This window comes from Onychomys torridus, chromosome 3 (assembly GCF_903995425.1).
Source record: "Onychomys torridus chromosome 3, mOncTor1.1, whole genome shotgun sequence".
NCBI classification, from domain to species: domain Eukaryota; kingdom Metazoa; phylum Chordata; class Mammalia; order Rodentia; family Cricetidae; genus Onychomys; species Onychomys torridus.
In genome coordinates this window covers 56,432,602-56,457,903 of record NC_050445.1, presented here as the reverse complement: position 1 = coordinate 56,457,903, position 25,302 = coordinate 56,432,602, and the positions used below count along the sequence as shown (strand labels likewise).

Here is a 25,302-nt window from a genome sequence, read left to right as displayed (position 1 = left end):
TTAAGTCAGTAAAGTCTATTTGAGGCCATCTACACTTTGGGCATTAGCCAGAGCCAGAACATGTTCTATTAAAAAGCTTTTATCTTTATTAATCTCCAAGTTAGCAGAGTGATTTCTCACTGGCAAAGCATATTATTTCTATAACATTTTCACCCCACAGAGAATTCAGGCTTCTCTGGAGGTTTTAAGTGTTCATGAAGTGGCAAGACACAGTGGCTCCCCAAGTGTCCTGTCTCTGTTACATCTGATTACCACACTGCCAAAAACTTCTAGATCATAGAGATTTGAGACTGTAGTTTTCTTATTGTTGTTAAAAAAAAAAAAAAGAGCTGTAGTTAGCATCTACCATCTTTATTGATTGTGATCTCATTGAAAGTAGGGCATATGTGTTTTCTTTAACTTGGGCAATTCAGCAGTAATTCTTTGAAACACTTTATTGGTCTATAGAGAAGTTCCCAAAGAATTTTTAGCTCTACTTAGTTAAGTTCTTTTAGGTACTGTAATTTTGCTAATCTTATTAAATGATTGTTTAGACTCTTATATCATAAAGATGCAATGAGATAGAAGGCGTTTTAAATTCAGTGACTAAATCCCCGATTTGTGGCCCCATGCTAGTTCACCCCTTACTGTACTGGCTTCCTTGATGAAGTGGTGTGAAGTTTGGGAAAAAATGTATGCAAAAAACCTGAATTATATGACATTTTGGCTAGAATTAAGTATATTAACAGCATACTAATTCACATTGAAGAGAAATATCAGCCATTTGCTTATTTTAGGACACATTAAATTTATGTATATAGCCTACTAATATTTATGTAGTTATCACCATACTGGGATATTCATGTATGGTGTTTCTACAAGGATGCATGTGGCTGATTTAAAAAAATCCCCATATTTTTAAGTATATTTGCTTAATTCCACAACTGATGTGAATATTAGGCTTTATGCATGGAAGCTAATAGCCTAATTACACTTTTAATCCAGTAGTCACCATTAAATTAAACCTCTACAGCATGCTAATCCAGTGACAGCGGGAGTCAACTCAAAGTTGCTCGTTAGGGGCTCATTCAATTACTTAGTGAGAGCCAAGCAACCAAGATAAGTGTACTACTACAGAGAAAAAGCCTGGGGAATCATCAGAATAAAGACTGTCAGAAAAGAACCAAATAGGAAGTGGATTGAAAATGCATACCGTGTAGAAGTACAAATACACATGCATACATGAATTGAACCTGGGGAAGGGAGGTGGCGTAAACACTCACGCTCAGCAAACTCAACAGAATTGGGAAGAGGCTACAAAGGAGCAATGGATAATTTACTGTGCCGCTGAAATGCAATGCAATTGTATGAATTCAGAAAGAGGAACAGTGGCAAATGGTTTCAAGACAGCAACCAGGACTGTACAGAAATCAATGGTAGAGTGCGTGCCTAGCATAAACACAGCCCGAGGGGCAGTATCCAGTACCATAAAATGTTGAAATGAAACAAAAAACAACCAGAAAATGGTAATATGAAAGTTTTTGTCTGAGAAGAATCGATCATTCATTTTTATTTACTCATTCATTTAAGCTATGACCTCCCAAAAAAGTTCTCACCTGTATCTGAAAATCCATAGAAATGAAATTAATAAATGAGAATAGGTGAAGTAAAGGTAGGGAGGGTGAGGAGTAAAAAAATAAAGACAGTGGGTTATTCGAGAAAACAGCAGGCATGCCACACAATCCTATTTAGGTTTCCAACCTCTAAAGTAAACAGGAAATTGTAATCGTTCACAAGATATCCAGGGGCAACAAGAAACAGACTCCAGCTGCTCCACCAAGGCATATGGGTTGAGACATCAGTGAAATTTATCTTATGTTTTTAATCAAGAGAACAGACTGCATGATAAAGGAGATAGCATACCCCAATGCCAATTCTACCATAAATACGATATAAAATTCTGAGTGATGATGCTATAATTTCTTTGGTTGAGTACAAGTCATAACTTCATAAATATTTCAGGAAAGGCAATTATGCAAATGATCCAGATAGCCCCTCCCAGATTGTCTGGCCCATCCAAGAGCAAAATTTAGCCAGTCCAGAGAAATCATAGCCTTCCTGTCATTCTCAACGAACACCGTTTTCACAACAAATGAATCATACATGAGGTAGCTTTTCGTAATGTATTCATTACAGATGAGAAGATAATCTGTCAAATAATTTCCATCTAGGAATTGCTGCCAATTCGTTATGTTTTCAAAGCCAGGCCACTCCTGGTTAAATACCCTCTACTTACCTGATTTCCTGCTGCTTTTGGTTTTCTTCTCTGGAGAGAGTTACTTTGTTTTATAAAATGTGCAAGAATATTATTCTTAGGTATGGTTCCCCAGGTGCTTGTTAAGAGCAGATTTTGTTTATAGGGTAATTCTGAAAAGGCTATAAACTTGGAGAGATTACAAGTGTGCCTTCTTCTATTAACTCACTCAGATAAATATCTGTGTTCAAAATCCCAATACTCCAAGATCCGAGTAATTTTACTTTCTTTTGTTGTAGGGGAAAAGAGTACAGATGCCTTAAAGAAGCAGTCTCCATGTTTCTTTGTGGTGCTGGGAACTGAACTTTGGACCTCACATATGCTAGGCAGATGCTCCACCATTGCCCTATATGCCCGGCCCAAGAAGATGTATTTTGTCATAGAGAATCGTTCCTGGGCTAAGAAACCTTAAAGTAGTGTGGGGCCTACGCATGGACAAAATAAAAATGACACCATGAAATCCACAAAAACTCAACAGCCTTGAACAGGGACTGTATGTCACATGTTTATTACAGGAGTCAGTACAGCGGGTCTCAACTCCCTGCTGTATCTGCAGACGGGAGACCCGTGATGTTACTAGTAATAAACGTTTACCTGAGATCCGCAGCTTTCCCAGTCTTGTTCGTGCACATCACATCCCTGGTCTGATACCCAATCTGGATGTCCCAGTATCTGTTCTCCTGTCTGTTTTGTCTGTTTCTGTTCCTCTTCTTCTTGATGAGCTCACGGGCTTCTGGGTCCTTCACGGCTTTGCTTCGATTCCTCTCCCGCTCTTTGTTCTTGCCACGACGTCTGGCTTGCCTGGTTTGCCGTGAGTGTGGCACAGAGCATGCACTCCAGGGCCCGACCTGCAAGCTGTACATGCTCTCCTCCGCCTCGCAGGGGTTGGACTGGCACACCTGGAACTCGGTGAGGTTAGGACAGCCAGAGCCTCCAAACTGTGGCGGTGCGACCACTTGCCTGGTGCGGTGTTGCAGGCCGCTGCCGCAGGTCCTGGAGCACTCGGACCAGGCCGAGAACTCAGACACAATGCAGTCTTGCTGGCAAGGGATGAGGCAGGCCTGCTCCAGGAGGGGCTTGGGCTCAAAGTACTCGCAGATGATGTCCTCTGCGGGGATGTCCTTATCCTTTTGGATGCAGGTTATGTCTCTCACCTGGATGCCTTCCTCTCCCTTCACACATTCTCGAGCTTTCTCCAGGCTTTTGGAAATCACGGGCTGACACTGATTCCAGGGCCCCAGCCTCCAGTCGTACAACTCTTTGTGCCAGTCACACACTTTGAAACAGTTTTGCTGGTTACTGGGTCTCCCAGCCTGCTTGCAGTTCGTGTGCAGTGTTGTCCAGCCTTCCACGTGAGCACACCACACAGCCCGGGTCTGGATGCCGCCTGGTCCACAGTCATCTCCCATACACCGTCCCCAGGGACCTACAAATCAGCACGAGTTAGTTAGCAGGGCTACGGGAAGAGAGTGACAGGCTATTCCCATTTCAGAAAGACGTCTCTAGACTTAGTACATTAACTTTCCCCGACATCTTATAAAGTAGGTCTGTGTACGAGACGACTGGAAAGTAATGATCGTCCCTGAGTACTTCTACAAGAGCAAACTGTGTCAAGGTGTCTATATAAGGTAACAGCTGGGGCAATTTCACTTCGGGTCCTTCTGGGATTACTAAAAGTTTGCTTTGATTCATTTCCTTTATTCCAGGTAGATAGAGATCGTTGCTCATAAAGGGCATCAGAAACTAGTCACAGTGAAAGCCTATCATTCCTGCCTCACATTCTGAACTCTGTTTTAGGAATTGATAAAGAAATAGCCTCTCGTGAAAGCTTCTCCTGCAGGCTTTCTTTGCCTGGGCAATTAACTATTTTGCAGAAAATGCTCTCCCTCACCTGCTTTTTTATTGTTGCAGGCTGTGACTGCAGAGGTCTAATGGCTGTGTACAGTGTTGTTGATAGAATTTTAAGTGCAACTTTATGAGAGCGACAGCTAAGAAATCAAAAATCTTTTTTCAAAGGAACTTGCTGTCGGGCGCTGGTGGCCCACGCCTTTAATCCCAGAATTCGGGAGGTAGAGGCAGGCAGATCTCTGTGAGTTCGAGGCCAGCGTGGGCTGCCAAGTAAGTTCCAGGAAAGGCGCAAAGCTACACAGAGAAACCCTGTCTAGAAAAACAAACAAAACAAAACAAAACAAAAGGTACTTGCTGCCCTTTAATTGAAACAGAAAAACAACAACAACAGCAAAAACTCAATGAACTATAAAGATGAGTGAAGAAATTTAATTTTACCTAAAATAAACAAACACTTCCCAACTGTCCGACCCTTTGTTGAGCAAGGGCTTGAGTTCTTTCAGTTCATTCATTTATTAAACATGAATAATTAGGTATTTTATGAGACACTTGAGTTAATTGTTCCGTGGGCTTATTACTCTGGAACACTTTTTAAAGGAGAGATAGGTCTTACATTTCTTTTTCTAAGTCAAGTTATACTATTTTCAAGGTGTTTACAAATTCTGATGTATCAAATTGAGAATACATTTTAGAGTTTCGAATAAACTTAAAGATCACATAATTATATGTTTTTCAAAATGTTATGAAGATGAGGACTTATTTTATGACCCTTGATTGTCATCAACATGTCCTGAATATGTAAGTTTCATGAGATGGCTATAGGATTCCCTAAGACAGATAGACAGACACACACACACAGACACACACAGATACACATAGACACACACACACACACACACACACAGACAGAGAGAGAGGGAGAGAATGAGAGAGAGAGAGAGAGAGGGAGAGAGAGAGAGAGAGAGAGAGAGAGCGAGCTGCTGCCCTCTTCCCGCTGTCCTGTTTGTATAAGAAGTCTGGCTTCACATTTATTTTTATTCATGTGTACATTATGCATAAGGTTTTGTCTGAAAGATGCTGGAGAAGAAGAAGAAAAGCAAAAACTATTAAACTAGGCCAAAGGACTTATTCTGCGGCTCAGAAAAACAGGACAGGACAGAGGGCTGATCTGCCAAGTCCAATCTTGAATGAATAATAGACCTAATTGCAGTTCAGGTGCAGTTTTTCTGACACTGGGGCTCAAGTGTTGAGAGCGTTAGGTTTAGGTACTTTCCTCTGTACGAAACAACCATCAATCTACAGAAGAAGAAATACAAAGAATGCACTTACAGGATCTAATTTTACTGAACAAAAAAGATGTTTAATGGTGTTGTTTTGCTTACAAGAGACACAATCAAGTTGTAAACAGAAGAGCAAGATTTATCTGAACTATTGTGCTAACTAGTCTTTTCATTTAAAAGAGTACTAGATATTTGGTATATCCAAAATATTATTTCATGAAATTCATATATAAAATTGTAATAGGACTTAAATTTTGAGAAATATCGTCCTAGGATATTAATGTCAATACTTTATAAATTAAAAAGACACTGAATTTGTTAAAAGTGTCAACATATAGTACCTAAGGATATTTTAATTCTATTTTTACTTTGTCTCTGTATGTTTTTCCACTATACTTTTGATGTTTTCTTTCAGATTTGCAAAATATTCTATATGAGAATCATAAAACTTAAATGCAAAAAAAAAAAAAAAAAAAAAAAAAAGAGCCAGGTGGTGTTGGCACATGCCTTTAATCCCAGCACTCGGGAGGCAGAGCCAGGGGGATCTCTGTGAGTTTGAGGCCAGCCTGGTCTACAGAGTGAGTTCCAGGAAAGGCACAAAGCTACACAGAGAAACCCTGTCTCAAAAAACAAAAACAAAAACAAAAAACAAACAAACAAAAAAACAAAACTTAAATGCATTTCAATAAGGAAACTTTGTAGCATACATAAGACTTTAGAATTAATTACACATAGCTTTGGTTTTAGTTTCCTATACACATTATGTTTGAACAAAACTGTTATTCTATTTCCCACCATAAACCTCACTAAAGGTATATTTGTATTAGACTCAAGGCTAAATTATGTGCTGCTCGGTTGGTATGTTAAAGCATAGATACTAACTAAGAATCAAAGCAAAATTTCTTGATGTACTATTATTTTTAATCCTTAACATTATTTATGAGTTAGACCAATTCATCAATGTTTAGTATTTTATTCCTAGAATAAAACCAAATGACGAATTTTATAGAAACTGTTCATAGTGTTGACCCTACTCTAAAGATTGGTTAGATGACTTCAGTTAGATGACTTTGCATGCCTTTTCATGAGGGGACATGAATAAAAATCTATTCACCTCAGATAGGGCACCAATGACAGACCACAGGAATGGTGCCCCCCAAGTCTCATTTGGTGAATCAATGAGTTCATTGGGGTTATGGATAGGAGTACAGGTGGAAGACTCACAGACATCTGTATCACTTCCAAGTCCACCTAGTTACATCCCTAGAGTTCTCTGCCCACTTTGTACCCTACTCCATAGGAGAGAGTTTCCGTTTGTTAGCAGTTGTTTACAACTTACATAAAATTGGGCGGGAGCTGTGATTCTTGAGTAAAGAAATTCAGTAAGTTTTCTCCAAGGCCCATGACCCATATAGTCTTAGGTTCTTTAGCAGTGTCAGGTATTTGTTCCCATGGAATGAGTCTTAATACAATTAGGAAGTGGGTTGATTATTTCAATAACATTTGAATAGCATTATCCTGCTAAAGGAATATAGCAACAAAATGACTCCTAATGATATACTCCTCTATACCCATAGACCACTGCATCACTCAGCTCTCATCAGAGAGGTTTCTACTTGCATAGATAACTCACAACTAGACATGTGAAGAAAGTGAGGGAGTCTGAGCACTCAGTCCTAAATGGGATGTCTTCATCAAAGCTCTCCCCCAAGGCTCAGAGGTCTATGTGGAAGAGAAAGCAGAAAAATTGTAACAGCCAGAAGAGATGGATGACTCCAAGGCAACAGTGTCTTCTAGGCACAACAGAACTGATGCACATCTGAGCTCACAGAGCCTGTGGCTACACACATAAAGCCTGTATAGGTTCAAGAAAAGTTCAAGCACAGAGGAAGTAAATACAGGCTCCCACTCATAAGAAACTCTCTGCAATTGATACCCAAATGGCAAAGGCAAAATCAGTTTTCTTCAATGGAATCTCACTGGGAATATACATCACACTTCAGGTTAGATGCCATGCTCAGGAGTATCTGACCAACACAAAATGACCTAAATGATATTTTATATTTTTGTCTTATTTTGCTTTGTTTGGTCATTTTTATTTTATTTATTTATTTTTTTTGTCTTCTAGGTTTTTGCTTGTTTATTTTGAGTTTTGTTTTTGTGTTTCTGTGGGGAGTTCGTGTGTGTGTCCACACTTCTTAGTTTTGTTGTTTTGCTTTTGTCTTTTTCTGTCTGTTTGTTGGGGTGTGGAGAACATAAAATTGGGTAGGTAGGTGGGGAGGATGCAGGGAGAATTGGGGGATGGGAAAACATGATCAAAATCTATTATATGAATTTTTTCAATTAAAGAACCTTGGGCTTACACAGGGACACTTTGCTCAGCCTGGAAGGAGGGGACTGGACCTGCCTGTACTGAATCCACCAGGTTTAAATGAATCCCAGGGGAGTCTTGGCCCTGGAGAAGATTGAAATGGAGGGAGGAGCTGGGGGGAAGGTGGGGGTGGGGACGGGAGGGGGAGGACAGGGCTGATGTGTAAAGTTAAAACACAAATATAATAAATTTAAAAAAGGAGAGAAAAAAAAGAAAATCTTTAAAAAGGATGGACAAGGGTCCTGTGAGTATTAGAACTCTCTGAGCTTTTAGATTATGTTTCATTGCCTTCATGAGTTGTATGCTTTTCCCTCTATCAACCTGGAGTGACTGTTTCAGCTCCTAGGAGATATCTATACAAAGGCCAATTATAATTAACTTTAAAAAATTCTACTTAATGCTTAGATGCCCAGAAACATATGACATCAGTTATTATAAATCTAGCTTACTAGAAAAGTAAGGTTTTACTTTGATATTTTTCTGTTAAACTTTAAAATTTTGATTTTAAAAAAGTTTCCCATTGTACATATTCATTGTATGTGGTTCTATGGCACATAAGGACATTCACATAAGTATATACTGTGTATCTATCTTTTTGGCTGCATTGACTATCATACACACATGTGGACCATATGTTTCATGATATTTATATGTATATAAATTTTGCAGTGTGACTTATTTAGTGGAACAACTTGTTGCATTTCATAGTTTGTGTCTTTGAATTTCCTGGTTTACTCTTGTGTAAATACCTCAATTATTTTGTTCTTAAAGAGAGGAGTTAGTTGGCAGATATTGGTACTGAAGACATTACATGGTTGATGTCAATGGCAGCAGATAAAGAGATGGAGCTGAAGAGAACTTCTACATGATTTTGTACTAATAAGAATCTCTCAAGATACTTCAATCACTAGACAAAAGGACACGTTACAAATGCAAGTACAGTTCACTTCCACTTCTAACAATAAAAGCACAGATTCTTACTGACTCCTCACAGACAATATGTTCGGCTTCACATATACTCATTCCAAGAACTAAATGATGTGTATCCCACAAAAATGCAGCAGAGATCTATAAAGACACTAAAAAAAAAAAAAAAAAAAAAAAAAAAAGAGGGTAACTGCAAAAGCAGAGGTGGCAATACAATCATTATTGAGAGAACTCATGCACCTTGCAGGCTCTAACTGCTATCTTATCTTTTCATTGCACCTTGGGTATTGCATCTGTGTCCAATTAAGCACTCTCATGAAAGGTCAGATTTTCGCCCAGTATACCTGATGAATGGCTGTCTACTTGTGTCCTCGGAGCAGTCTTGAAATAATCGCACACTGGCTAGAATGAAGACCATATCTAAAATTGCTCTTGACAACCAAGCATAGTTAACCCAATTAGCTACTCTGTTTCTAAGAGCACACATGGTTCAAAATACAGCTTGAAACCACAGTATGCAAATTCTATTAAGGGAAACAAAAAGTCCGCTGCCAAGCATGATCTGAGAAAGTGACATGTGGCGTCAAATATCTCTGTACAAATGTTAAGATTTAGTCCCACTGCTTACATTACCATGAGTGAGAAGAGGTGGGTGGGGTTTGTGCGTAATTTCTAACAAGATCAGGAAAAACTTCACTTGGTTTGAAATCTGTTTCATTTATTCTTGTTCATGATAATTTAGCGGAAGTTGGAATCTAATTGGGCAAAGGAATAATAAACAGCTTTCTCCTTCAGGGCTTGGATACTATCACTTTAAGAATAGAAATGTATTCCTGTGTACAGATTTGTAAGGCTGTGTTTATTCACTATTGCACAAAATCTGTCTAGGATGTAGGTCAATAAATATGTGTAAAAACATTGAGCTTGACAGATTTTATGCAAATCTGGAGAGAAACATTGGATGTCTATTCTACCAAAAATAAATTAAAACAACTGTTTGTATGCCCAAAACATTTATGTCATTAATACTTATAAAATAAATATTTTCAAATAGAATGCATGTAAAATTAAATAGTACTGAGACAAAAGCATTAAATGATGTTTCTTGGCTTAGTTTCCATGCAGCCAATATTTAAAATACAATTCTACATGAACTTTTAAAACATATGGCTAAAACAATAAAATATCTTTACTAAAGATAATTTTCTAAAGCATCTAGTTTCTTCATGTAATTCAAAATTCTTTCTTTACTTCAGTTTACAAAAGATACACTTTTAAATTTAAAATTAATGATTTTCTTACCATGTTCAACAATCACTTCTCCTAAGACTCTGGATTTTATATGTCAAGGGCATGAGAACAATAAAAGGTTGAGTCTATAAAGACCACATTACTGACAGGTGGCCAGCAACTGTTCCAAAGACCTTTATAAAAGATAAACACTATTAAAGGAACATGAGAAAATTATGCAAACTACTTTCCATCCTTGTTTGCTATAAACTCTTAAATGAGCCAGGTTCTTGTTTGGCTAAATACATCTGCATCTTTCGAATGAGACAATATGTCTTCCCTCCTGAAACTGGTTCTAGAATAGCACGTCCTGCTTACCACAAGGTCAAGGAACATTTACAGAGATTTGTTATAGACTTTTTACCATGTCCTGTTTGCTATAATATTATTTTCAAAAATTCACAGATAACAAAATGTATCCATTTGTTTGTAATAAAGTAAAGTGTATAAGAATATTAGAAAACTGGGTTGGGGATTTAGCTCAGTGATAGAGCGCTTGCCCAGCAAGCACAAGGCCCTGGGTTTGGTCCTCAGCTCCAGAAAAAAAAAAATATTAGAAATTGCTGTTAAATGGTAAAAAATGTCTTCCTCAATCTTAAAGTAACTTAATATTTTGTTGTTATCCTACTGGGCAATAAATTTTACATCTAAATATCTATTTAGAATTAGGATAAATTGTTTTATAATCAGCCTTTGCACCTCATAGCATTATATAAAAATAATTTCATTTCAATATGTAGGCACAGATTTGACTTCTCTCAGTCCTTTAAACCCCTTGGTTCTTCGATTTTCCACAGTTATACCTAAGCTATGCTTATATAATTTCTGTTCTGTCACTGTGTCATGCCTTAATTGATGTTCTCCCAGTGGACATCTATTTTCCAATGGTTTTAGTGTTACAAAGGATACTAAAATGAGGTGTGTGGTAGGGTGGTCAGATAAATTTGCCCAAAGTTTTGCACTTTCCAGCTTTTCTGCATGTTGAAAGTGCCCCTGGAAATGTAGCAGTTAGCCCTTTTAATGGCAATTTATGAGGACATTCCCCTTTCCTCTCAATAACTGTTGCTTCAATGTGGATTCCTACTGGGGTAGTTCTATGTTTATTTTTGCCTACCACCCACACTTGGTTTATTTTCATTTCAATCCTTTGTGTACTGTTATCTCCAGAGAGGTCTGAAAAACTGAGAAGCTGTCAATACCTTCTTCTGCAGCCCAGAAATATAATCTTGCTTGTCCTGTGCTCATTTATCATGCTAAGAGATTTTTCTGTGAAAAAAGAGTTATTTATGCTTAAATTGTCTGTCTTGAAATATTTTATAGCCTTAAAAGCATAGATCCTCTGCATATATGTTATGGCTATTAGCTTGGTGTTTTTGTGGGTTTCCGAATAGTGAGATCAGGTGTGTTTTTAATTCTTTTGCTTGCTCTTCGGACTCTTGTCCTCTTATAGGGTTGCCTTGTCTAGCCTTGACATGAGAGCTTTTGCCTTGTCTTATTGTATATTATTTTGTCATGTTTAGTTGTTTCCTCTTGGAGGTCTGTCCTTTTCTGAAGAGAAATGGAAGGGAGTGGATCCAGGGAAGAGGAGAGATGAAGGGAACTGGGAAGGGTGGAGGGAGGAGAAACTGTAGTAAAGATGTCTTGTATGAAAGAAAACTCTATTTTTAATAAACAAACAAAAAACCCACAAGCTACTAGAGAGCATATTAGTTGATCCTATCAGTGTACATGTTCTGCCTCACAGAGCTCTTCATACAGACTGATGAACACACAACTATAAAATAAAACCACAATATTTACCAACCTAAAAATGTACATTTTCTTTTTAAAGAAAAAAGGGAGAGCTTGTGGGTCCTTTGACTTGAATTTTAATTTAATTAAGTTTAATTTAGTATAACTCTCAAATGACAAATCAGTTTGGTGGATAAGGAGAGATTACTGTGGAAGTCAAATGTGCTTTCATCTTCAATAAGTAATTAAACTTTCATAAAATTATAAGAGTATCAAATTAAGTGTTCAAAAGTGGAACACATTTTAAATCTGACGAGAAAAGGAATGAAAACCAGTAAGTAGGAGAGCTGTTTAACAATTACTAAATACAATAACCTATTTTTAGGACCTATCATATTTGATCCATCTTGAGAAAATTACTCAGCCTTCTGTGTCCTGGTTTCCATTTTTATAAAATATAGTATAAAATGAGTCATGTCATTTACTTCTACCACCTCGTGATAACTGAAATTTCATTATTACATGGAAGCACATTTTCTCACACAAAAAGATTCACATTTTTGTGTGACAACATTTTAAATATCTCTTGCCTCCACTTCCATTTTTTATTATAGGAATTCACCATTATAACTGGTCAAAGCAATGATATTTTTTAGGTTAGTTGCCATTGAAATAAACAAGAGGGTCAAAGCATTTGGCAATTGTGAAGATTTAAAATTTATGTTGCCAAACTGACTTTTTCAATAAAATATATAGAAGTCCATCCCATCACTGCACCCAAATAAATGTTTATTGTAAGAGTTTTTGTATGGAAGGATACGTACAAATCCACAGAGGTTTAAGTGAACATCTAACACATAATATTTAGTAAGTTATCTTCTCTTCTCTGAATTAGTCACCAAGTTGGCTGACATATTTTCTGATAGATTATGTATTTGTAGTGCCATCATTTATTTGATGATATATTTTTAAATATAGAGATTTGTGATAACACATAACAACTTTCATATTTGTTTGAACAAATATATATTAGCATTACTAGAAAATTATTAAACGTGTAAAAGTTTTCAATTATTTTAGTATTTTTTTTCATTTTTCTTAAGAAATTTTCTACTTACTCTATATACCATCCACAGATCCCACCTCCTCTCATCTCCCATCCCTCACTCCCAAGCAACCCCTCATCCCCCAAATCAAGGTCTCCCATGGAGAGTCACCAGAGCCCAGAACACTGAGTCTAGGGAGGTCCAAGACACTTCCCACTGTACCAAGGCTGTGCAAGGCACCACATCACAGGTACCAAATTCCCCAAAGCCTGCCCATGCATCAGGGATGGATACCGATCCCGCTGCCTTGGTGTTCCCCAGTTTGAGCCAAATGACCATCTTCCTTATCGAGAGGGCCTAGTCCAGTCCCATAGGGGGCTTTACAGCCACTAGTCTACAGCTCCTGGGCCTCCAATGGTGTGGCCGGTCATCTCTGTGCTTCTTCCCATCATGATTTTGACATTCCCTGCCTGCAGAATCCCTCCTCTCTCTCATCAATTGGATTCTCAGAGCTCAGCTTGGCGCCTGTCTGTGGATCTCTGCATCTGCCTCCGTCAGTCACTGGACAAAGGCTTTATGATGATAGGGTATTCGCTAGACTGATCACCAGAGTAGACCAGTCCAGGCGCCCTCTGGACCACTGCCAGCAGTCCAAGGTGCTGTCATCTTTATGGGTTCCCGAGAGCCTCCCCAGCACCCTGCCTCTTCCTTTTCCCATGATGTCCTCATCTATCATGGTATCTTCCTCCCTGCCCTCCCACTCTGTCCCTGTTCCAGCTCGACCCTCCCATTTCCCTATGTTCTTATTCCCCACTCCTCATCCTCTGTCAACCCCTCACACCCAGTCCACTCGTGTAGATATTATCCACTTCTCCTTCTTTGGGTCATCCATGTGTCCCTCCTAGGGTCTTTCTCTGTTATCTAGCCTCTCTGGAGCTGTGGGTTGCAGTCTGGACATCTCTTTCCTCACATCTGGTATCCACTTGTGAGTACATGCTATGTTTGTCCTTCTGAGTCTGGGCTACCTCACTCAGGATGATATTTTCTAGTTTACAGAATCGGAAAAGATCTTCACCAACCCCACATCTGACAGAGGGCTGATATCCAAAATCTATAAAGAACTCAAAGAGCTATACTTCAAAATACTGAACAATCCAATTAAAAAATGGGCTACAGAGTTTAACAGAGAATTCTCAACAGAAGAATCTCAAATGCCTGAAAGACATTTAAAGAATTGCTCAACATCCTTAGTCATCAGTGAAATGCAAGTCAAAACAACTCTGAGATACCATCTTAGACCTGTCAGAATGGCTAAGATAAAAAACACTGATGGTAGCTTATGTTGGAGAGGATGTGGAACAAGGGGAACACTTGTCCACTGTTGGTGGAAATGCAAACTTGTACAACCGCTCTGGAAGTCAGTATGGCAATTTCTCAGAAAATTGGGAATAAGTCTTCTTCAAGACCCAACTATACCACTCTTGGGCATATACCCAAGGAATGCTCAATCTTCCCACAAGGACACATGCTCAACTATGTTCATATCAGCACTATTCATAATAGCAAGAACCTGGAAACAACCTAGATGCTCCTCAATTGAAGAATGTATAAATAAAATGTGGCACATATTTTAGTATTTTTATACTTACAAAATTTCACAAGCACTATATATAGATAATAATGGTAATTTTTAATTTTTAGCCTTACATACTGAATAGCTAGATTACATTAATATATCTTATTTTATTGCTATGCTTTACATATTATTGGTCACTATATAGTGGAATATATATATATATATATTCATATGTATATGAATCTTAAAATGTCTTATTAATAAAATCAAACATGAGGCCAGTTATTGGTGTGAATGCTGGAAGATCAGAGAGACAGAACAAGCCACAGCTACCTCACCTTGACAGTTCCTCAACTGGTCTTATATCCTCAGACTGGAAGCTTCTGAGTCCTCATCCACAGGAATCTCAGCTGAACTATGCTGCTCCAAAGCCTGAATGCTTAACCAGCCAAATGCTAAACCAGCCAAATGCTTTTCATTTCTGGTCTTCATGCCTTATATATCATTCCCTTTCTGCCATCACTCCCTGGGATAAAGGCTTGCTTTCTGGGATTAAAGGCGTGTGTCTCCATGCTGGCTGTATCCTTGAACACACAGAGATCTGCCTAGCTCTGCTTCCCAAATGCTTGGATTAAAGGCATGTGCTACCACTGCCTATCCTTATGTTTAATATTGTGGCCATCTTGTTCTCTGACCCCAGATAAGTTTATTTTTGGGAACACACAATATTTTGTGGGAACACAATACCACATTTCCTCTTTTTTGTCTAAAATTTAAAAAAGCTTATAACTAATAAAAGAAAAATCATATTCAATAAATATATACAATATACACAGTCAAGATTACATTAATGATGTCTAGTCCATTGGCATTTGACAGATTCAGATGAAAAACTCCATTAATATATAACAATTTCCAGTCCAGTAACATTTGATAAACTCAGGGAAAAAAATTTCATTACTTATCCTATTTAAAACAAGTAGTTCCTTTTTAAAAGTAGATTTAAAAATTGATCTTTTCCTCTTGGTTTTTAACTCTGCAACTGGCTCTGTGTTTCTTATTTAACAAGACAGACACACACACACACACACACACACACACACACACATATATATATATAATCTCACTTGAACTTCACACACAGTGCTAGATATGAGCAAAGATTATGACATTCTGCATGGCAGGTCTAGTCTTGATAGACTGGAGAAATATATAAAGCTATAAGCTCCTAAAACATTTCTTTTGTTTAAATGGATGCAATTACATATCCTCAAGTGATATGAAATCTGCTCATCATCAACATATGCTTTTTTAGGAAATAGGTTTAAGTTAACAATATCAAATCTGATAAATGCTGTAATCACTGGAAATAAGTTTTCTTAGTACAGATGTTAAAACATAGTATTAATGAGAATGTGGAATAAAAAAATTCTACATGTATAAAATTGAGCATATTTAGTTATAATTATCTCAGAGAGAGCTGCCTTTCCATATTTAGCAGCCTGACATGGTGTTGAAAGGAATAAAGTCAACAGGACCTCAAAGAAAGCATTTCTGTTAAAAGGTTTACATCATTCCAGGGATGGAGTACTTGTGAGTTTGGAATTTCCTCCATGGATGAGTTCTTCAATTCAAGAGGATTTCAAATTGTGTGGAATCCTTGTGCAGTGGAAATTTCCTGCAATCTATGAGAGGACCCTACTGAAAACTCCTAGAATGGAGGATACAGAGTCTGGCACTAGACATCTGTTGTAGCCAGGCAAGGCTTTCAGTGATGTGACTGGTTTTCATTTGGTTGATTTGTTGGCCAAGGGGCTTCCATGAAGATCCCTAAATAACCCAGGTTGACACTGGACCCAAAGGTCTTTCTCTGAAAACTGAGAGTAGTACCCTGTTGCCAAGGGCCACACAGCTCATTGAGTGTAGCGATGTTAAGCTGATGCCTGCATGGAGCCCTCACCTCTACATTCTAGTCTCCAACCCAACCATAAATCCCTCAACCTTCATTCTGTCATGCCTGTAAAATGTGTTGGGGCAATGGAGTGCCAGAACTTTGGGAAGTGGCCAACAAATGTTTGGTTTAGCCCATGCCATGAGAGGGACCCAATACCATATACTGTCTGGGTGGGCAGAAATTCAGGACTGGATAGTACAGAGACCTAGGGTAGAATCTAAAATATGACTGGCAAAAAAATCAATTAGATGATTCTTAATGTAACTCTGCTATATTCATAGATTGGTGCTTTGTCCAATTGCCATCGAAGAAGCTTCCTTCAGCATCAGATGGAAGTGATTGCAAAGACCCATAGCAAAGCACTATGTAAAGAGAGAGAGTCTAAATTGGAAGTCTCTATCAGGACTCTCCCCTCAGAGTTGGGGGACCCCACAGAATACAGGAAGGAAATATTATAGGAGTCACAGGGGATGGGGGACACCAGGAGAACATGGTTCACTGAATCAACTAAGGAGGGCTCACACAAGCTCACAGAAACCCAAGCAGTAAGCATATGGCCTGCAAGGGTCTACACCAAGCCCTCTGCATATATGTTATGGCTATTAGCTTGGTGCTTTTTTGGACTCCTAACAGTGGAAGCAGGTGTATCTCTGAGTTTTTTGCCTTCTCTTAAGACTCTTTTCCTCCTTTTGGGTCTCCTTGTCCAGCCTAGATATGAGGGCTTTTGTCTTGCCTTATTGTAGCTTCTTTTGTCTTGTTTGGTTATTGTCTCTTGGAGACCTGCTCTTTTCAGAAGAGAAATGGAGGGGGAGTGGATCTAGGGGAAAGGGGAATTGGGGGGTATGGACCTGAGAACAGTGGATTGAGGGGATACTGTAGTCAGATGTATTGCGTGATAGAAAAAAAATCTATCTTAAATAAAAATTTAAAAGAATTATGAGCATTCACAGCACAAATTCCTGATAATATAGTGATTATCAATCAAATTTAAAAAGCATGTGTTCTCTTACGTCTATTGAAAGTAGAACTTGAAACAAAGGGCTGCATGTTCAAAGCTTATTTTAAAAGTGTTCCATTGGGGAGGAAAAGGCACAGAGTAAAACAGGAGAAAGGAATAAGGAGAAGTTGGTATAGTCACGTCCACTGTTGATGGCTGGTTTTGACTCTATAGACTTTGTGCAAGACTTTATAAAAGGCATTGTAGAACTGTCAGTCCACAGGACAGAAGAACTAATCATTTATTCTTTCACTCTTCTGTTTCACTTTTCTTGTTGCTGGGACAACTTCAGGAAGGAAGGGTTTGTTTTGGCTCACAGTATCGTCCATCATAGTTGGGAAAGCATGGTACCAGAAGCGTAAGGCCTCTGGTCACACAGTCAAGAACTAGAAAGCCATGCATTCTGGTTCTCAGCTTGCTTTTTCCTTTAGAGTCAACATAAAACTGCAGTCCATGGAACAGAACTGACCATACTAATTATGAGTTTTCCTACCTCACTTGACCCAGTGTGGAAACTTCCTTATAGACATGTATGTTTGTTCCCTAGATGATTATAAAGGCTGTCAAGTTGGCCATCACAGCTCACTGCTCAATTTGCTTGAAGTGCCACATGGAAAGTTGTGACATAGCTGCTCATTTCATCATCCAGATACCTTCATTATGCATTTTAAGTCCAACAAACTACAGACTCACTTTCAAATTAGTGGTCAGTTTCAATTCTGTAAATATGGGTTTTCCCTCAGGAGCTCTCTTCCAACATTGCAGAATTTGTGATGTAGGCATTCCCTTAGTGGTTAATGGAAAATTTGGGAATAATATCAACAATATTTCAATATTCTTTGTGTGTGTATGTATGTGTGTGTGATTGTGTGCACATGCAATTTTTTTTTGAGGTGGAGTCTATCACTGAATCTGAAGTTAACTGCTTTATCTAGGCTGGCTGGCCAATGATTCCCAGGGAATCTTCCTATCTCCACTGTTGTGCCTAATATACATCTGAGTGCTAGAGTTCATAATTTGGGTGTTTATGCTCATACAGTAAGCATTTTACTGATGGAGCCAACTCCTCATTCTGACCCTTTATTTCTAATCCATATGCATATGCTCTAATAGTAAAGCATTATATTTTATTTTCTCAGTATATTCTAGATAAAGTTCTCCAATCATACATTTTTTTTTCTGAACCTAACTCCTTAATATGTTACATTACAATTGTAATTAAGATATCTGCTTTTAGGTAATGAGATGTGTAGAAATATGATTGATTTCTCACTGATATATATTCCTTGTCATAGTTTTTTACTCTCATATATATTGTTTTGAAGGAAGTAATACTACACGCACATAGAGTACAAGACTAAATAAGTATTTGGGTATCCTCCAAGTTCTCTAGTCACATACTGGTAAAAGCGTCATAGTCACAAGAATAAAACAATAAACACAACAGAAGTCAACTTGGATGACAATATATTGATGTCCTGTAGTTGGAGTTTTCTCCAGTCCATATCAGACCCACAGCCACTCAGACCCAAATAAACATGCAGATGCTTATATTATTTAAACTGTTTGGCCTATGGCTCAGGCTTCTTGCTGTCTAGTTCTTATATCTTAAATTAACCCATTTCTATTAATCTATAAGTTGCCATGTGGCTTATGGCTTACTGGTACCTTACATCTTGAGTTTCGTGGTGGAGGCAGCTGGCAGCATCTCTTAATTCAGCCTTCCACCTCCCAGAATTCTCCTCTCTCCTTATCCCACCTACAGTATATTTCCTGCCTGGCTACTGGCCAATCAGTGTTTTCTTTATCAGTCAATTAGAGCAACACATTCACAGTATCCCCAGCACTGTCCCATTGTTGGAGGAAACCACGGCTACTAGATACAGATGTAATGAGAAGAATGTTATCACACTGTTTCCATATATATTAACTGTCACCAACAGATTATAATATCTATAGGGACTATGTTGCCATAAGCAAACATATAAGGAATAAAAGTGTCATGTTGGGATTGGGTAGTTAGAAGAATGCATAATGAAAGGAACATCGAGGTGACAGTGAAAGGTACCTGATGGTTTGTAAAGTGGCTTCCAGTAAGGACTTAAAAAGGAAATGTTACTCAGAGCTTGATAATAGTTGCTCTCAACAGGGTACATTTTATGTGAACCCACATATATGTATGATCTATAATCCATAGAAAATAAGGTTAAATGGAGGATACTGGGATTTAAGGGGAGGGCAATAGAGGGAATCATCAGCTGATAATTACATAACTCATAACTGGGATGATGAAACCATTCTGAATATGGGAAGTGGTAAAGGTAATGTACTACATGATTCATAGAACTTAAGAATTAATCAAGCAAACATGATTAAATGGTAAATATAGCGTTGTATACAGTTTATATATACTTTGACTATATGTGCATGTGACTTCAATAAACACTAGGCCACACTTTATATTCATATATTTATAATCCTTTGAAATCTAGAAAATCTTTTTTGACATAGCAACACGTGTAAATTTCTAGAGAATTACTGCCATGTTTAAAGCCTTAGGGAATTCTAACATTTGTTAAACCTAAAAGGAACTTATTTAAGACCTTTGAGCAAAAAGAGGGGTCTAATTATAGACTTAATAAACTTTCCTTTGTCTTATTAAACACAGGAAGAGAGAATGAGTAACTCAAATATGCCACCAATATCATCTCTTTTAGTGCCCATTATATTAAGTAGGTAGTCATTAGAAATAATATATCCTAACTTTGTCTTCTGATGATGTTCCACTGTCAATTGCATGTCTGAAGAACAGTAATGCAGTTTTAACAAGTAATTTCAAACTGTAGCCATGACTTCCACAGACGAGAACATAAAAATTAATTGGAGGTGAATGCCCTTGGACTTTTATGATGTTTTCATTACACACTTAGAAACATATTTATTACTCACTTCTTTAGGACATTTTAACTCACTTGAATTAGCAAATGTCTGCATAGCTATTACATTTCATATTTTATAAAATGCACTCACTAGTATATATCAAATTTTGTTATGTATTTTCATATAACAAATCACTTCTATAGAGAGGACCAATTTTATCCTAAAGTTATATACTAATTAATAAAGATGAGGAGTAAAAAGGATATAAATGAATGACAATTTTTTCAGTTCTGGACATTGGAGCATGCCTGCCTTTATTAAAAAGAACTGCTAAGAAGAAAAAGTACAAATGCTTCATGAAGAATGACTCTTCAGCCTTAAAAGAAAATGGAGAGATATGACTTCATGAGAGAGTAAACGTTTGTCATTATCTTAATCAACACCATATACATTGCTGTGTATTTTTATAATAGCCACATAATTTCTAGAGCCCATAAGTTATGTTTTAAGGATAGAAAAGCAAGTGATTAGAGTATCCAACACATTAAATTTTCAACCTGTTATCTGGTAAATAAATGAGTATTTGTTGATGCAAGTTTTATATTATCTGTATGTGCAATTAAATTGGCTGAGGCAAATTAATCTTTCTAAATACCATGTGACAAGGAATTTGAGTGTAGAATTTCAAGTAATAATTTGTGTCATTAGTGACTTGGAAATATCTGTTAGAACTTAGATTGATATTTCTATGCTACAGTAAAGTCAAGCAAATTTTATAAGATTAAGCACTAGTTTGATTTATAAGATGTAAGGAAAACTATTAAGTAGATGTTATGTTAAATATCTTAATGCAAATATTTTAATTTGTCAAAGAAATGGGTTAAGGCATATTATAACTTTCAGTAGAATATTCTCAACTCACTTATTATCAAAATAGATGAACATTTTAATATTGTTCTATGGAGACATGGTATTGAGTGTTATGCATGTATTTTGTTATTTGAGTCTACAATTAGTTCAATTAGTTCATCTTTATTTTAATGAAGATCTTGCCAGCTATTTTATATTTATTTTACCTTTACCCTATAGTTTTTCATCATTTTGGTAACTATAGCATGAAACATTGATCAGTTACAACTTTATTTAGGATCAAAGGGATATCATTTTTCATTTGATTGAATATAGATTATTTTCACACATAATATATCCTGATTATGGTTTCTTCTCCCTCTACTCCTTATAGTTCATATCCATTCCATTTCTAACTCTCATTAGAAAATAACAGGCTTCTAAGAGATAATAATAAAATATAGTAAAATAAAATATAGTAAGATAAAACAAAAAGCTGTCATATAGAATTTGGACAAGACAAACCAGCAGAAGAAAAAGAGCCCAAGAGAAGGCACAAGAATCAGAGACTCATTTGCACACTCAAGAGTCTAATAAAAACACTAAACTGGAAGCCATGATATATACACAGGGGACCCAATGCATGCTGCTTCAGTCTCTGTGAGTTCATATGACCTTTGCTCTAAAAGAGATATTTTTGAGGCCTAACTGTTTGACTACATGTTTTCTACCAGGCAAATTTTCATAACCATTTCCTCTAAGAAGTATTCTTTAAAGACTCTAAGGGCAGTGCGGAAACACTGAGACTCTCTCAGGTAGTTTATTTGAATTTCTCAGGAGATCAACTCTGAGCAAGGTCCATCTCACAAAAAGAAAAGCACTCTCTCAACCAGTATGACAGCAGGGTTGACTAAAGTTCAGTTGAACTTAATAGTTTGTCAAAACAGACAAACAAACCAACAAACAAAAAACAAAACAAAACAAAAAACCAAAAAAACATAGGTAGTTTAAAATCAATTCCCAAAATTTTAATAGATTTACCTTACTGTTTACGTCTCAAAACAAATTTGTATAACATAACATGACATAGGTTTTCTTTTCTCTATTACACTGCAGGAATAGTCTACTGGTTATCATTATGGCAAAATAGTCACTATTTTGTAATATTAAAGGCAGGTTGTGTCCTGTGTTCTTACCCCAAAATACAGTTAACTCTGAGGAAATGTAGAAACATCATAAAAGACATACTTGATAAGAACTCAATGTTAAGCTTTACTTCCAAAGCAAAGGAGAATTTGTGAAAATTAATAACCCAAATTCTAGGATCTAGAACTATAGAAAGAATAGTTAGGGCTTTGATAATGAAATATGCTCTGTAAGTATTCCTTAAGCATTATCTTACATCAATGTTTTTCATGCAATAATTTCTGTTACAAAATAAGTTATATGTAAAATATTTTGGATAAGGTTATGTAACACACAGTCATAACTGGATTTGATGAAATTTGATTGAGTATTCTAATTCAGATGAAACGATGGACCAATACTATTAGATAACCAGTTTACTCCTCAAAGAAATGTTACTCCAAAATAGTGTTGAAGTCTCATGTAACTCAGTAAATTTTCCCTTCATAACCATGAAAATTGCATTTCATCTTTAGCCAGTACAATTTCTTTTTGCCTGAAATCATAAATATTTTTTTTTTTGAGCTGAGGACTAAACCCAGGGTTTTGTGCTTGCTAGGCAAGTGTTCTGCCACTGAGATAAATCCCCAACCCAAATCATAAGATGTTACTGAAAAGTAGTGGTCAGAAATCAATTTCCATTTTCTGATTGTTGCTTTGATGCACATTTGTTATGGATTTATATATGAATTTATTCTTGAATATTACATTTTCACAGTGGAAATTCTATAATTATTAAATATTAGAAAATAAAAGTCATATTAATAGTCCACTATTTACTTCAAGAAACAATGTGGTCTTTCAAAGGCACTTGCCTATGTAATGTTTCTTTACATGAAAACTGTCAAATTTAAAACAGGCAGAACTGAGTGAATAGTGCAATATTTTCAGAGCATCAGGAGTTGAATATGGCTTTACAGCCACACTAACAGCAGGCAAGGTGCTAGTCAGTGTCTCATTTTGCAGCTCAGTACTGTTCCATTCTTTCTTGGGAAACTCTGACACTGGTGAACAGACCACAGTGAGAATATATATCTCAAACTGAACTTCATAAGGGAAAAGTGCTTTAGGAATCCATAACTAGTTCACTAAATCATAAAAATTACCCTTTATTTGTGAGTTTGAAGGATTCAGAGTGCTCCTACAGAAAATCTTTCTCAAACGGTCTCCTAGTGCCATTGGAAGATGTGTCTTTCACCAGGCTGCAACAACAATTCCACGGTCAGGGGAGCTCATTGCTGAGTGACAGGTGCTGCTATGGATAACTTTATTTTAGTTAAATTGTTTTTCCTCTGTATGGCTGCAAAATCTTCATTTTAGAGAATTCTACTCTAATCCATTCATCACAAGCATTAGAAATTTATAAATACTTAATAACTCCAAACTTATCATCTCCCTGTCTTTTTCTTATTCTAAAGACTTTTAGTTAGATAGTAGTTGTGTTGCTTTCTGAGGGCTCAATCAAGGTTGAAGCATAATTTTGTACTTACAACACTATATCCATATACCTTTATTGTTGAGAGCACAAGGCAGTTAGGGTCATACTGCTAACTTTTCTAGCACATATTCAATCCATCTCGGCATAGGTTTTTTTTTTCTTCTTTCATTTTTTATTTGCTTGTGTCTGAAACAGTCTCAGTCTGTATCTCAAGCTATGTTGAAATTCATTTTTTAGGCTACGCTGGCCTCGATCTTTCAGAAACCTTCCTCACTCGGCTTGAGCTCATGTTCTGGTTTATATTGTATTGTACAGCAAATGTATTTGATATGGACAGCCTTTGGAGAAATAATTACCTGGGCAGGCCAGCTTCATTAGGACAAAGGAGTGAATTAAAACATTGTGCCAGAATACTAGCTCTTCAGCACATTCTACTTATAAAATGTCTTAAGGATCAGATTTGTATTATCCCTGAGTACTTCCTTAACTAACTCTCATTTCTCTTTGATGTAGTTTTCTGAGTCTTCACACTGTCAATCCTCATCACCAATCATCTCCTCTCAATAGGCCCCTTCATTAATGAAGAATGTGTTACATTAAGATGATAATGGGAAATAAATGCTCTCTGTATATGTTTTTGCTTGGACCAGCATGTTTACACCGTTATGAGGGACTGAAAAGAATACACAGCAAATGCTTTGCACATCTCCCTGAATGAACTCTGTAGTATTTTGCAAAAAGTGAAAATCATTTCATTCAGAATTATACTCGTAACAAATTAAACTCTCTTTGTAGGAAACAATTTCATGATAAAAAAAATGGTGTAAGCATTCAAAATTGGATGCTCATTTTTTGCTAGAATATAAAAGTCAGAAGGTTCACAGTTCACAGGCAGTCTTTAGACCAACAGAGGTTGATCTGAAGAACAGAAATAATTTTCATTTGGATTGCTAAAATTGCATTCCGTAACCTATTTTGAATTATTACCTTTTATATGTATTCATCTTAACCCCAAACATTAGTTTAAATCACTTTTATGTCAGTTATTAGTTGTTTTGAAACTAAACAATCAATATATGTGACCAGTTATAACAATATCAGGTTAAGTGAAAATTTACTTTTTAATTAATGTAGAATGCAATTAATTAAGTAGAATACATAAATTAGTGCATGTGTCTAGAAATTCAAGCACCCAAATACTGCCAGTCAGAATTGTCTTACTTACTCATCAACTTTATAAGATAAGAAATATCTGAAATTAAAGAAGACATGGTCATAATGGTCATAATGTTATCACTATTGAGTAATGTAAGTAGATTTTAACTTGGAAAAATGAAGGTTATTTTTAATCTTCTTTTAAAAAATTTTTCTTCTCCTTTTTTATTTATTATATTTGTGTTTTAATTTTACATATCAGCCATGGGTTCCCCTGTCCTCCTCACTCCCAGCCCTGCCCACACCTTCCCCCCAGGCCCTCCCCTCCATTCCCATCTCCTCCAGGGCCAAGACTCCCCTGGGGATTCAATTCAACCTGGTGGATTCAGTCCAGGCAGGTCCAGTCCCCTCCTTCCAGGCTGAGCAAAGTGTCCCTGTGTAAGCCCAAGGTCCCAAACAGCCAGCTCATGCACTGAGGATAG

General features: G+C 36.9%; 1 protein-coding gene across 2 annotated transcripts in view; it reads right to left on the bottom strand.

Moving 5' to 3' along the window:
• The window catches only part of Thsd7a (thrombospondin type 1 domain containing 7A), a 406,340-nt gene that overhangs the window by 225,755 nt on the left and 155,283 nt on the right, over positions 1 to 25,302 (bottom strand). For both annotated transcript variants that reach the window (XM_036180854.1, XM_036180853.1), the window contains exon 2: positions 2,888 to 3,719. In XM_036180854.1, coding sequence (XP_036036747.1) covers positions 2,888 to 3,719 — 832 coding nt within the window. The remainder of the gene's footprint in view (positions 1 to 2,887; positions 3,720 to 25,302) is intronic.